At 39.3% G+C, this 15,087-nt stretch overlaps 1 protein-coding gene across 4 annotated transcripts in view; it reads right to left on the bottom strand.

Moving 5' to 3' along the window:
• IL1RAPL1 (interleukin 1 receptor accessory protein like 1) overlaps positions 1 to 15,087 on the bottom strand; it is a 1,123,909-nt gene that overhangs the window by 25,114 nt on the left and 1,083,708 nt on the right. For 3 of the 4 annotated variants that reach the window (XM_084649011.1, XM_084649010.1, XM_084649012.1), the window contains one exon: positions 2,317 to 2,460. The exons of the other annotated variant lie outside the window; for it this stretch is intronic. In XM_084649011.1, coding sequence (XP_084505137.1) covers positions 2,317 to 2,460 — 144 coding nt within the window. The remainder of the gene's footprint in view (positions 1 to 2,316; positions 2,461 to 15,087) is intronic. 4 annotated transcript variants of the gene reach the window in all.

The raw sequence follows: 15,087 nt of genomic DNA, 5'->3' as shown, positions 1-15,087 counted from the left end.
GATCTAAATTTTAGAGTGTTTGGAATCCTCTGTGGATTCAGCACACTGTACAAAAAGAGCTTGTTAATATGTCAATGTTTGCTTATCTAAATGTTATTCTGAGATATGACAGAACATGATGTAAATTATGGATAACATGTGGGTACATGGCTAATGCCCCTCAGAAGATAGGGATAGGGAGAATTTTGAAAAAGAGCATTTTGTGGAGAGCCTCTGGAAAGTACAATGAAGCACAATGCTTATTTGTAATAAAAACTACAAAGGACAGGAGCCTACTTCTACAATGTCTTCCTATACAAAGTATAATGTATTGGTCCATAAGGCATTTCCTTTATGCCTTCCTTCATGTGCATTAATTTGGAGAACTTAAGTGAAACAGACACTTAGGGTAAAAAGTCCAGCTGCAGTAACTCCCTCAGTGCAACAGGTTTTTCTTTCTGCTTTTGATGTGCTCCACTTTATTCAACACTTTCTATTTTGCTTGGCATCTCAGAGTAATATTTCACTTAGCATATTACCAGAGCTAAGCACATAAAATTTCTGCTGTTTTTATTATCTAAAGAGAACATCTTCTCTACTTGCTGTAATGGCAGAATCTATTTTACTGAGAAGACTGACTTAAATAGACAATTATATTAATTTTTCCCTCTTCAAAAACCTAACCCAGTTTCTTGCTAAGAGTGCTTTTTGGTTACTATTTTTAAATGGGAGATTTGGATCTCAGAATGACTGATGGATTTTCACTTCCCCAGGTCAGTGAAGTAATAAGACTACAGTGTGTAATGTTTCCAACCATGTGGGTTCTTAAATTCTAGAAAGCAAGAACTGCAAGCTGGAGACAGATCCATACAAGGAGAGGATAGTTTGCTTTGTCAGGGAGGTTGGTTCCCGAAGAAATAGGACGACCAGATAGCAAGTGTGAAAAATCGGAACTGGGGTGGGGGGTAATAGGAGTCTATATAAGAAAAAGCCCAAAATATCAGGACTGTCCCTATAAAATTGGGACATTTGGTCATGCTATGAAGAAAGCAGGTTCTACCAAAAACCTGTGTGATGCTGAGCAAGTCACAATCTCTCTGCGTCTCAGTTTCCTCACCGTAAGAGTAGTAATACTAATCTATCACACTGGGGTGTTATATGAGTTAACAAATTAATGTTGCAAAGCATTTTTCTGTGATCTCTCAGTAGAAGGTGACACAGAGATGCAAGATACTGATATATTTATGTGTGGGGGGGTATGTGTGGGTGTGTATAGCAGGTGAGATTACTTGAGTCTGATTTTGTTGTTTTGGCACTAGCTTTTTCACATCTTCACATATTTTTATATTGTAGGAAGAAGTGGGTCAACTCCTGGGGATCTTAGGCATAATGTTCACCATCCTATGACATTACATAGGCCCCTATAATTTTACTGCCTCTGTTCATCCTCACTGTGACAGATTTGACTAACATCTCCCATCCCACACACATCACACTATAAAATATAACAGGATATCATCTAGCCATACTTTGTATCTTCAATAGTGGTTAACACCCTTATTTCAATAGGGTTTTCGTAAATAAGGATATAGTGTATCACGCATATGGTATCAGTCTGAAACAGCAAGAACTGTGACTGAAGGCACCAAGCCTAATTAATCGAAGCCCAGTGTTCAACCTAGTTTGCTATTCAGCTGTGACACTGATTAGTGTGGTTAGAGACACATACAACATTTTTCTTCAATGGTAAAAGTAGTGTATAATTCAGTGCAAATAATGCCAATTCCTATTGTTTAAACTAGATGTCTTTGAATCACCACATCTGCAGAACAACTAGTTTAATCAACCTTAGCCACTCTCTAAACAGGTAAGTAATACACTCAAGAGCATAGACTGGTGGGTAAATTCCAAAACATGCAGTACAGTTTATCAAAACTGATCAGCTTAAACAAGGAGCAAACTGAGATTCACTTCAGCCTCTCAATACTTTGGGGGAATATAATTAGAGGAGACACTCACTTGTTTATGGGGAAGTGAAGTTGGCTTTCAATATTGATAGAATGTTTGTAATTTACATTTGGTGTTGGGAGTAAAAATCTAAAAGATACAGGTGTCTCCTGGAGATCTGCAGAGCAGCAAATGCATCAGTCAAACAATCATTGCTTCTAATCTGCTGTCTAGGGATGCATTTTCAATGCAGTGCCTAATGCAGTGAGAGAAACGCCACTGATGGTTGCCGCATTGTTAACACTTCTTGCTCCAAAATGAAAATTAACCACTTGAAAAAAGAGACCGGCACATTTAGAAAGTAGGAAACATACTGAGAAGATGCCTTACCTCCATCTAGTTCTTCAGCTCCAAAATGATTCCTGTAGAAGAGCATAATCTCAATCTTGTAACACTTGTAGATAGTCACTAAACAAACAAGCAGCAGCAGAATAGCACCAAGCCCACCAGCAAGCTCAACTGTATACATCAGCTCTGCAAAGAATTATAAAATGTAATAACAACCACATTCAGAACTGGAGAAAGGATAACACTGGAGATATTTTGCAGGTTGAAGATAACAGTAGAATGCAAATGCAGGATTTTTGCATTTAATTTTCCAGATTATTTATGGGACCCTCTGAGAAACATACAGATAATGCAGTTTTTCCTTTATATATATGTAAATACCCTCATACCACATTTTAAATAGGTTATGTGAAAAGTCAGTCAACTGTTTTTACTCAATGTTCTGTGCAGGTTTAATATATATCTGTATATCACTGTTTTGCTCGCAATAGATATATTATGTCACAGCATTCATATTTTAAGCACATATAACTGCTCTCCTTTTGTGGAGCTGAAGGCAGACACAACCCTCCTCCCCAACACCTCACACAAAATATCAGAACACACAACTGTTTCATGTTGGGTTTCTGTCAATTGCATTAGATTAAAGATAACCATTTTACTTTTTCAAAATATAAATAAAAATGCTTGTGGGATATGAAGACAAATCATCCTTGGAACCCCAAAAACCACATTCCTCAGTTATGTGTTAATATCTGACAGTTTCCTTTTGATCTGTAATTCATCGTTATTCCCCCTGTCTCTCCCTAAACAGGGAGGGCTTTTGTTTAGATGTTGCAAATCATCCCAATTTGTCAGTTCAGACATTCAGATTCAGAGCATGACCACTCTTCCTTTGTTACATTGTACCACTGAAGATTCACATGATAGATGGAGATCATTGTCATGTAGCTCAATCCCTCAGGACGAAGAAGCCAATCAAATGCAGCACTATCTGTCTGACAACAGCAATCTCCTTAGTGATGTCATTTATCAGATAATAACAATAAGTGATAGACATCATTGTCTGCTGATCCTACTTTCAGTAGATGAATACTCAAGAAAGCAGAAGTAACTCTTTTGAGTCCATTTTGTTATTATTTTCACTACTTTTCAAATAAGAAATCAGAGTGCGAAAAGAAAAAAAAAGATATGAAACAGTGCAAAGCTCCAAGGGTTTTGTTTGTTTGCTACATTAAAAATAGAGAGGAACAGTAACTTGGTATATCCCAGGAAAACCCATTAATTTTAAATATTTCTAACCCCCAGTTTTGAAGAAGGACTGGGACAGGACTTAGAAATTGAATGGACACATTTTGGCTGATAAAAAGCCTAACTGGAAGAGAATACAGAGTTCCATAAGGAAAACTTTACATAATGCACTACTAAGGGGCACTGTGCCCTATAAACAACATCCTGTCTTCGTAACATTTGCCTCCATTTGGGCAGCATGTACTTGGGTTAAGCAATGTAAACCCTCATGTTATCCAGGTAAACTTTTTGGTTATGTATATGTAATAATACATTATTATACAATTTAATTAAAGAAATAAAAGATTAGAGAAAAGTTCCATTTAATTTTACTATGTTCTACCAATAAATGGACACTTTTTTATTATTCTGATACACACAACTGTTAAAAAGGTTTCATTGCTCCCCAGAGGACACTAGAAGTGTAATAAAATAAAATAAAATAAAATAAAAGTATTTACATTCCATATAATTCTTTTCTAAACTGTGGTAGAAACTCCTTTGTGTTAACATTTTTAAGATCAGTGCTTGTTATTTCATACTTTCAGTACTTTTCTGGTCTGTACAGAGGAGGCTTACTTAAAAGAATACAGGTTTCAGATAACAGCCGTGTTAGTCTGTATTCGCAAAAAAAGAAAAGGAGGACTTGTGGCACCTTAGAGACTAACTCATTTATTTGAGCATAAGCTTTCGTGAGCTACAGCTCACTTCATCGGATGCATACTGTGGAAACTGCGGAAGACATTATATACACAGAGACCTTGAAACAATACCTCCTCTCATCCCACTCTCCTGCTGGGAGGAGGTATTGTTTCACGGTCTCTGTGTATATAATGTCTTCCGCAATTTCCACAGTATGCATCCGATGAAGTGAGCTGTAGCTCACGAAAGCGTATGCTCAAATAAATTGGTTAGTCTCTAAGGTGCCCCAAGTCCTCCTTTTCTTTTTTTAAAAGAATACAGTTTGCATAGGCTAGTAATACAATATTTTGGAAAATAAATGGAAATGGAAATTACACTACACTGGCTTACAATAGCTCGTTTATCATTTTGCACCACATGTGACGCAGCTGTTCAGTGGTAACCAGAATATGAGGAATTAATATGGTACGTTGCTAGGTGCAGAATATACCACTTATATGCCTGCTGTTATGTTGCATTAAAGGCAAGAAAAACTTTACTATTCAAAAACAAAATGTTCCCCAAAATTAACGATTGAGCGATTAAACAGAAAACACTGTACATAGTTGTCTTTCCACCATCAACGTGCAAACTAATATGCTATATGAAAAGTAGTACTTTGGTCAATACAGCGTCTCTTTTAAAGGACATTTTCATGCAATTTTCATTACTGGAACTACAAACATCTCTAGAGCAGGTATAGCATGTATAGTTATTTCCTTTTAATCAAATCAATCTGAATTCATATAGCATTGCCTCATACCCATTGACAGAGCAACACAGCAAAATTCATAAGAGCTTTCACTGATCCTAAGGGTATGTCTACACTGCACCTGGAAGCATACCTGCCAGCCCCGGTAAACAGACTTGCACTAGTTATGCTGCTCAAGCAAGTGTGCTAAAAACTGCAGTGTGGCCATTGTGGTCGTGGCACAGGCTAGCCATCTGAGTACAAGCCTGACTGACCCCCTGGGGCTGTACTAAGCTTTCCTGTGCCTTGATTTCCCAATCTGTAAAATAGGGATAATGATACTGACTTCCTTAAAGCACTTTGACATCAATCGATGAAAAGTGATGTATTATAGCTGGATATAGTTATGTAGTGACCATTAACACTAGACTGTAAGCAGAGGTAGCAAGACGTACTTGTCTTCACACTCCATTGCTTTATTCTATCTTTTGTATTAAACTTTGGGCCTGGTTGCTACAGCAAGCATTACCCTCTCTTTGAAGTGTGATGCACTTTTTCTGCTCAAGTTCAAGTTGCCTGGAGTGGCAGCATTTTAAAAAGATTCAGTTTCAGCACAATTCCACATCAGAGGGGAGAAACAAAAAGCTTAAACCTTTTAAAATCTGTTTAGCTTTTGTGTTATGATGTTAAAATGACAAACCTTGCTCTCTTTAAGGGACTGAGACTGAATGTTGAACATTGTAAAGAAAAATTATCAGGCAGAACCTTAGGGGAACTGGCATTCTGTTAAACGCAACAAATGAACAAGTGCCAAAGAGTTACATTCAAGAGCAGAGCAATCATTTAGATACAGGCAATTAACAATAGTCCTTCAGCAAAACAAGAACGGGTCTACTCTAAGGGAAAACACATTGATTACTGCTGCAGTAGTAGATTGGTTTCTGAATAAATTGCTTCAATTTAAAATGAGATTTGCTACAAGCATTTTGACCAATGGTTACATTTTTTCTGTTTATTTGGATGGTTTGGCAAAACAATCCAGTGAAAGAAACAGCTAATTAAAATAAAGCACATGCCCTCTCTAAACATACAGAATGATAAGGCTGGTAATAAATGCACTCATTTTACACTAATCCTACTGTAATTATCAGGTGCACTTCTGGGATGTATCTTTGATCTGCACCTGGCTTTATTTTTTGATAAACCTCCTCAGCAGTGTCGCACAGGTTATTTATTTATTTGTACAGAGAAGTAAATCAAAGAAAATATATCCCCTGAGCTTCATACCTTAGACTCATTTGGCTTCCTTTGGAGACTAGTTGTTACTCTGTATACAACTGAGTTACTACACACAAATTATGCTTCAGATATTCTGGATATTATGGATAACTATAAGTGGATGTGAAATAGTGTATTATCTGTTTAAGGGACAGGCTGGACCTACAGTAGGGAAAGCCTGGGGTAATCAAGGAGGCCCTGCCCGGCCCTACCCTAGGCCAAGGCTATATAAAACAGAAAGAGGAAACTAAGTAGGGACAGGGAAGTAGAAGCCAGGCAGGCTGAAGTGGGTGGTGGTTTCTCTCAAGCTCCAGGAGACTAACCTAATCAGACTGGGATACCTGCTGTTGTGGACATTAACTTTGGGAGCTCTGAACCTGGGTCCTAAGGGGAGGACCTAACAAACTGTTTATTGTAATTGCTTTTTCCTGAAGCCCTATTAAAACAGGATTGTTTTGTTAACGTCTGTTGGCTTCTCTTTGCCCCAGGCAAAGCTATTACCGTGAAACATTGAGGTGGGGCACGCCTGCAGCACCACACCAGACCAAAAGGGGGCACACAGGACTTTACAATGGATATGGGATTGTATAGCTGTGTAACTATACTACTATGTCAGGCCTCAATCTTGAAATGACTTACACAGATTTCTTAACTTTAAGGACTGTGAGTAATCTCATCAAAAGCAGTGGGACTACTCAGACTCTCTCAGATTAAGCATGTACATAATTCTCTGCAGCACTGGGGCATAAGGTACCGATTTTTGTCATTTCTATATTCGTACATGATTCTGCTTATCTTGAACAATTGAGCCACACAGCTTGTATAGGTCAACCTATACCTCCGAAAGTGTGAGTTGAGAATTCTTACATGAAACTTAACAATAATCAATAGGATTTTGAAGGGAACTATTCCAGTATAATGACTAAAATTCATACGTGTGGTGCTGTAGGACTCAGCACAAGCTTGACAAAAATGGTTTTGGCAGCTGAAGTAAATAGTAACTTGTCTAACAAAGTGAATTTAGCATAGAAAAGAAATGTTTCCAATAATGTAAGGAGAAAGCTGGCTAACAGAGGAACATTACCTTGGGTCATATGACAGACACTCCCAGTGAAAAACAGGCAATGTTTAGGCTAGGAGAAAGAGTGATACACACACAAAGATTAAAGCTGGGTGAGGAAAAGTACTTTTTTGTTTGTTTGTTTTTGCAAACAAGACTTTTATGAGGACTGTACAACAATTCATTATTTAAATGTTTGGCTTATGGTAGTTCATCTTTATAGAGCATTGGAATATGCAGATATACTATTTTGTACCTATCCTTTCATTTGTAATGATGTCTATGTGCCAATAAAATCTACTCTTATTTAAGAAAAAAGAAAAGGAGTACTTGTGGCACCTTAGAGACTAACGAATTTATTTGAGTATAAGCTTTCATGAGCTACAGCTTACTTCATCGGATGCATTCAGTGGATGCATCCGATGAAGTGAGCTGTAGCTCATGAAAACTTATGCTCAAATAAATGTGTTAGTCTCCAAGGTGCCACAAGTCCTCCTTTTCTTTTTGCGAATACAGACTAACACGGCTGCTACTCTGAAACCTCTTATTTAAGACAACTGGAATAGGTTCATAGATATTGTTACCCATGGACAATCACTGGTGGGGACCCCAGAGTATGTCCATACAGCCATCAAAAGTGTGACTGAAGCATGTGCAAACAGACCTGAGGTAGCTAGTTCAAACAACAGCAGCAGCAGTGACGCTGTGGCATGATGGGTAGCAATATGGGCTGTATGAGCTCTCCCAGGTCCCTGGATATGTACTCAAGTGGCCAGCCTGTGCTGCTGCTATAGCTTCCCTGACATTATTCCAGCTAGCTAGATCAAAGCTAGTACAGGTATGTCTGCATATCCTGCAGTCACATCTCCGATGCAATGGAAACATACACACAGAGCGATACTGTATTCTGTCCTCAGTAAAAGCAGAGTCTGAAGTGCTTAACAAGTTGACTACTAAGTCAAGAACGACTAAGAAAAAATCATGGAGCAGGTCCTCAAAGAATCAATCCTGAAGCACTTACATGAGAGGAAAGTGATCAGGAACAGTCAGCATGGATTCACCAAGGGAAGGTCGTGCCTGACTAATCTAATCGCCTTCTATGATGAGATTACTGGTTCTGTGGATGAAGGGAAAGCAGTGGATGTATTGTTTCTTGACTTTAGCAAAGCTTTTGACACGGTCTCCCACAGTATTCTCGTCAGCAAGTTAAAGAAGTATGGGCTGGATGAATGCACTATAAGGTGGGTAGAAAGTTGGCTAGATTGTTGGGCTCAACAGGTAGTGATCAATGGCTCCATGTCTAGTTGGCAGCCGGTGTCAAGTGGAGTGCCCCAGGGGTCGGTCCTGGGGCCGGTTTTGTTCAATATCTTCATAAATGATCTGGAGGATGGTGTGGATTGCACTCTCAGCAAATTTGCAGATGATACTAAACTGGGAGGAGTGGTAGATACGCTGGAGGGCAGGGATAGGATATAGAGGGACCTAGACAAATTGGAGGATTGGGCCAAAAGAAATCTGATGAGGTTCAATAAGGATAAGTGCAGGGTCCTGCACTTAGGATGGAAGAACCCAATGTACAGCTACAGACTAGGGACCGAATGGCTAGTCAGCAGCTCTGCGGACAAGGACCTAGGGGTGACAGTGGACGAGAAGCTGGATATGACTCAGCAGTGTGCCCTTGTTGCCAAGAAGGCCAATGGCATTTTGGGATGTATAAGTAGGGGCATAGCGAGCAGATCGAGGGACGTGATCGTCCCCCTCTATTCGACATTGGTGAGGCCTCATCTGGAGTACTGTGTCCAGTTTTGGGCCCCACACTACAAGAAGGATGTGGATAAATTGGAAAGAGTCCAGCGAAGGGCAACAAAAATGATTAGGGGTCTGGAACACATGACTTATGAGGAGAGGCTGAGGGAACTGGGATTGTTTAGTCTGCAGAAGAGAAGAATGAGGGGGGATTTGATAGCTGCTTTCAACTACCTGCGAGGTGGTTCCAGAGAGGATGGTTCTGGACTATTCTCAGTGGTAGAAGAGGACAGGACAAGGAGTAATGGTCTCAAGTTGCAGTGGGGGAGGTTTAGGTTGGATATTAGGAAAAACTTTTTCACTAGGAGGGTGGTGAAACACTGGAATGCGTTGCCTAGGGAGGTGGTGGAATCTCCTTCCTTAGAAGTTTTTAAGGTCAGGCTTGATGAAGCCCTGGCTGGGATGATTTAATTGGGGATTGGTCCTGCTTTTGAGCAGGGGGTTGGACTAGATGACCTCCTGAGGTCCCTTCCAACCCTGATATTCTATGATTCTATGATTCTAAGAAAACTGTTAAAACTGTTGACAAAAAAATTGGATGTACATCCCAATTCGCAACATAGCACTGCCCTAACAGAGACCAGGGATCTGGGAGCAAGTTTAATACTCGGTAAGGTTTTCCATGGAGGTACCATACTGCAGCTTTCTTGGTAAAAGAAAAGGCCAATAGCCTTACTGATTTATGAAACAAGGTTATAGAGTGTCTTGGGTTATATGTTTGGTCTCAAAATAGACACTGAGATTGTGTATAACAGTGGCAGCAAACTTTTTGTTTGGGAGGGGAGGGGGAAAATCAGAGAGAAGATCAAATGTACGCTTTTGGCTGTATATAAACTATATCTAAAGCAACTGTGAATCACACTAGGAACTCTTAGAATTATCCAACAAACAAAGAACATGCAGGCTTCTTAGATGACCACTAGATTTTTTTTTCTACAATCATTTCTTATTTAAGAAAATGGCTGATGCTAATTCCCATTCTGTTGCTCTTACAGAGTGAAACCTGGAAAAAGCTTTTGCTAGCATATAAACAGATAGTTTTGTATAATGTAAGATATACATGTTTAATACACCAACAAACATAGTGGTTCAGAAAGTTATTATAATAGAGTTTTGTTTCTTTTGGGAACTTACATTTTTGCCTAATTGTTGAAGTCATTAGGAACAATTAACAGACATTCTAGTGTAAAAACCTGTTAGTAACATATCTCATATGATGAGATTTGAAATCTTGGAAGTCTTACAGAATTTCAGTACATTACAGCAGAGGCAACGATTAGACCTATAGTTTGTTTGCAGAGGTTACAAAAGGAGTTGCTCCTTCTTGTCTCACTCAAGTCTGAACAGTCAATCATCACCATCAGTCTGTGAAATATAGGCCATAATCAAGTCATAATGACTGAGAATGTTCTTGAGATGAGCAATTTGGCTTACTCAAGCTCCTCAACTCATAAAACAGCATTATAGTGTCATGCCAGTGATGCTATCATTAACACTTTGTCAACAGATCTGCTATGAAAGCTGAGGAACTAAACTCATAAAATACTGGAATTTTCTGGAAAATGGAATTTTAGCACCATTATAAATATGGCAAACAAAATTAAAGAATCAAAGTAAATAGAATATTTTGAGGTCTGACACAAACCCATAGAAGACAAGTCCTGAGTTAAGCTTGCCTATGCTTCCTCAGCATACGTTATCATCCCTATATACTGCTAGACCTATAATGAACAGAGTGATCTTCTATACCATATAAGGCAAACCATCCTAGTACAGTGACTTTGTTGAAACACTGATGTCTTGAAGAATTCCACTGAATATTGCTCTGAATAAGATCAAACAATATTTCTTACCTGTGCGCGTGTGTGTGTCTCTGTGTGTCTGTGGTCTGACTGAATGGGACAGTCTTTCTACTCTAGTAAGGCAAGTTATAGCCAATGCCCTATTTGGAGCTTTCAGGAATGCCTTCAGTAGTTTATTGTTGATGATTTCCATGGCTGAAAACAAAACGGTTAAACACCCTAGCCTAACTAATGAAAATTATTTTCTAAAAGGAAAACAACTAATGGATTACAGGCAACCAAGGAACTGAAGGAATAAAAAAAAGCCCTGCCTGGGAAGAAATGATATAAGCCCTGCAGAGACTTTAACAATTTTACTAGGGAACACTGTAGTCAGGTGAATCAGTAACCACTGATCCTGACCTACATAATGTATGTTCTCATACATGGATATTTGCACTGATGTAGCCAGACAATAGAAAGGAATTATCAGGTAAGACATCTGTTCCTCTGTAGTCAGTCTGTCACCAGCACAGAAGATGTTTACTGACAAACAGTACCTCCAAATACAAACAGTAAGCACAGACATGGGAAAGAATTTTTTTAATTTATATTTTATTATTTTTTCCTGCAAAATAAGTGAAGAACAGAAAAAAAGGGAAGGGAGGGAAAGAAAAGGAAGGAAAGGGACAGGGAGGAGAAAGGAGAATTACATCTGTTTCTATCTGCCAGGAATTAATCACAGGTTTCTAAAAAGTTAGATCAAATTTTTCAAATTGTCTGAGGTCACTTTTCTCTGAAACGTTACCTGCTCTGTAGCTGCCACATCAGCCAAGTCAATGAGACAAGTTTCTACCCCTGGCGGCAGTCTGCTGTTTCATCTAAGCAATAACAGTCATTTGGTTATAAGCACTGCTCTAGAGAACCAAGCTTTCAGTGAGTTGGAGAGCTTCCAAGATGATGGGATATATCCCAAAACACAGTTCTGGGAAGTAATTTTTAAGGAGGTATCCATTATCATATTAATCTCCTGACTACTTCTAGCCAAAAGGATTGTATCTTGGGACAATCCCAAAACTTGTGAGCCGGTGTTGCTCTGGGAGACCCACAATTACAGCAGCAGTCTATTTTGGCAGGGCACTGTAACCTGTGTGGGAACCAGTGTGAATTAAATAATTTTTTGCTCCATCAGCCTTAATAATAGATCGATAGTAGAGTTTTTAATGTTTTGCAAGGCACTTCCCCATTGGCTAGAGTTCAAAGAATTATACAACGCTTTGTTCCAGGCAATCTAAATTAGGCAGGGTCTTTTGGGTCAGGAATTCACAACAGGCTATACAGCTGGTTATGGATCTATGAAACTCTGTCTACATCAACAACAATCCTGCAGCCTATGGTACTCCCAGTGCATCAAGACCAAATACATCTTTCAAGGGATGCTTAAGCGGCAGGTAATGCCATGCAGCTGGATCAGATAGTTTGTATTCATAGAATCATAGAATTGGAAGGGACCATGAGAGGTCATCTAGTCCAGTCCCCTGCACTCATGGTTTTCCAACCAGTTTTGCACCCACCTTACAGTAGCTCTATTTGTCCTTGCCTCTGCTGACCAGTCCCTTTGCTTCCCTTATCAATTTTTACAATTATACTATTATGATTAATATTCACTACTGTCAACTTCCTCTTTCCTCCATTTGTTATATATTACTTTTATTTTTTTTATAGCTGCCTTCACTTCCCCTCTAAACCAGGCCATTTTTTAAAGCACTATGGCCTTCTTCCTCAATTGTGGGATTGTGGGCATCTAGTAAAATGTTCTTAAACAATTCCCAATTATCATTTATATTTTCATGAGTAAATTCTTCCTCCCAGCTGATCTGGCTCAGAATTATTTTTAGCTTTATGAAATTGACCCTTTTAAAGCACCACGTGTGTATAAAATATCAGTGGTCTGGACTTTATTGTATTTTACATTATAAATGTGATCAAGTCATGATCACTGGTACCTAAGCTACCATTTATTTTTCATTTGGTGATCAGTTCCTTTTTATCTGCCACAACAAGGTCTAATACAGAATCCCCCATGTTGAATGCAACACTTTTTGAGTTAGGAAATTGCTGTCTATGATATTTAAAAATTCCAAGGATATGCATGAGGCCTCCGGCATATGTCATATGGCAATATTGTTGTTGGAGTGCTTGAATGGCAGAAACGGATCCTCTAAGATCAATTGACAGACCCAAGTTATCCCTTTTATCTATCCACCCTCTCCACATTAATGGCTTTCTGTCAATTGTCAACAATGGGTTGCTCCAAAGTAGAGCATCAGTGTGAGAGAAGGGGTGGAATTTAATTTTTCTTGCCAAAGGGACCCATGTTTTATAGACAATTCTGTAGGTGACATTTTATGATGAAAACGGCAATACGCTGTATCCAGTATTCCTGCCAATGGAAAGTGAAGTAACAACTCTTGTTCCACCAGCAGCAAGGGAGGGATCAGTTTTGTTGTGTTCTGGAGCCATAAGGCTGCCTGGCTAAGGATAAAGACTATATGATTATGCTGCCAGATGGGGAAATAGAAGCCTCCAGATGTGACTGGGAATTGCAATTTACACAAAGCCAGTCTAGGCCTCCTCATCACCCCCCACCCCCAGAAAAATATTTTTAAAAATTCACTAATTTTCCTAAAATAAAATGGAAGACTGGGACATTCTCAAGATATACAGTATCCAGGGAAGCACATTCATTTTGCTAATTTTACCTGAAAGGCTATCAGTAAGGGGTCTGCCCAAATCTCTCATGACCTGGGCTGATATGGACTCTAGATTAATTTTGACCAGATTCTCCACTTCACTTCTGTGCATGACGATCACGAAACATTTCAGTATGTTTGGGTTGCTACCTAAAATTCCAAGAAAAATGTTTTGAGGGCACAGAAGGGAGTTGGGGAACAGTCTATCACAGTAGGACTGGCCTGAGATCTCAGTGACTGAAAACACTGTGTGCCAAAGCCATCATATTACTTCGGCTGTGTTTTGTGGTGATGTGCAATGACTCCCAGGTGGCTGCCTCACACAGCTATTCAACCAAAGCTTCTACCTTACTCTGGCCAAAAGGCATCTAAACAAATGAGTCCTGATTTTTACAAAACCCTCGCTTATGTGATTTTGAAATACTATTCTTGGTCCACAGGGTGATCCTGGCCTGGAAGCTTGTGATCCCAGTTTGCGGCCTTTGTGCAGGATGAAAACTGCATTTGAGTTTTGAAGAGAAGATAAATCTTAAGGGCCTTTCTAATATCAAAGGGAATGAAGGACTTCCTCCTTGGGCGATGGATGAGACAGATGTCTGGAAGAGCTGTATCCTAATAAAGGTAAAAAGCATTTGTGAGAAAAGTGCTGTAGAGCAAGTCTGACAGAGTATCTGGTGTTGGTGAAAAATATAAGAGGAATTTTAAAAAGTGAAGCTCGCAAGCACAAACCTTGAAGGAATTAAAATCTCTACCCAATGGTTTGAAGGGAATAGAAAATAAGGACAAATACTCTCTCATTCTCAAGGAGGAAGAGAGAATTTTTATCTTCTACAGGACCTTTTCTCTCTTCTCCAAAGGTTGGTCCAAGAGGTCCTCCATTTCTCTTATGGTTTGATATTCAGAGGGGCTGAGCATCTACTGCTTCCAGTGACTTTAATCCCATCATTAGTGGCTAGCTTCCTATGGATGAAGATCTCAGAGATACGTCCATGAGAGGTCTCATTCATTAGCCTGGAGGAAATTCAAGGATGTGCCCACATTAAGCTTCTATTTGCCTTCTGACATCCTCATGGAGCCAGTTTAGTTTCGAGCAACTTCTGCAAGTACCTTGCTTTTGCAAATAACCCATTGACACAACTAAGATTGACTGAGCTGAGTAGAATCAGAGTGGAGCAATGGCTCCTGGGAAAGGAGAAAATGATTAAAAGATTTTAATTCATGTCTCTGACCTCCAGAGTCTTGGAGGAACATATTTTCTCATTCTATGTAAATAGCATCCGGCTCTGAGATGCCTGATTATATGGGTTGGCCTTAATGAGCCCTTGTTTTGTTTTCACCACCAAAGATAACCACTGAAATATCTGTGATGACATTCCAATGACTTTGTGTTTCTACAGTGAAGGAGCTCAGAGGAGCCAGCCTACATAGGGAATTAATGAAACTCCCTCCTACATTGCTGCACTCATAGTGACC

The sequence above is a fragment of the Lepidochelys olivacea genome (genome assembly GCF_965140295.1).
Source record: "Lepidochelys olivacea isolate rLepOli2 genome assembly, chromosome: 1".
NCBI lineage: Eukaryota > Metazoa > Chordata > Testudines > Cheloniidae > Lepidochelys > Lepidochelys olivacea.
Note: the sequence above shows the minus strand (reverse complement) of the source record. Positions and strands in the feature narration are given on the sequence as shown.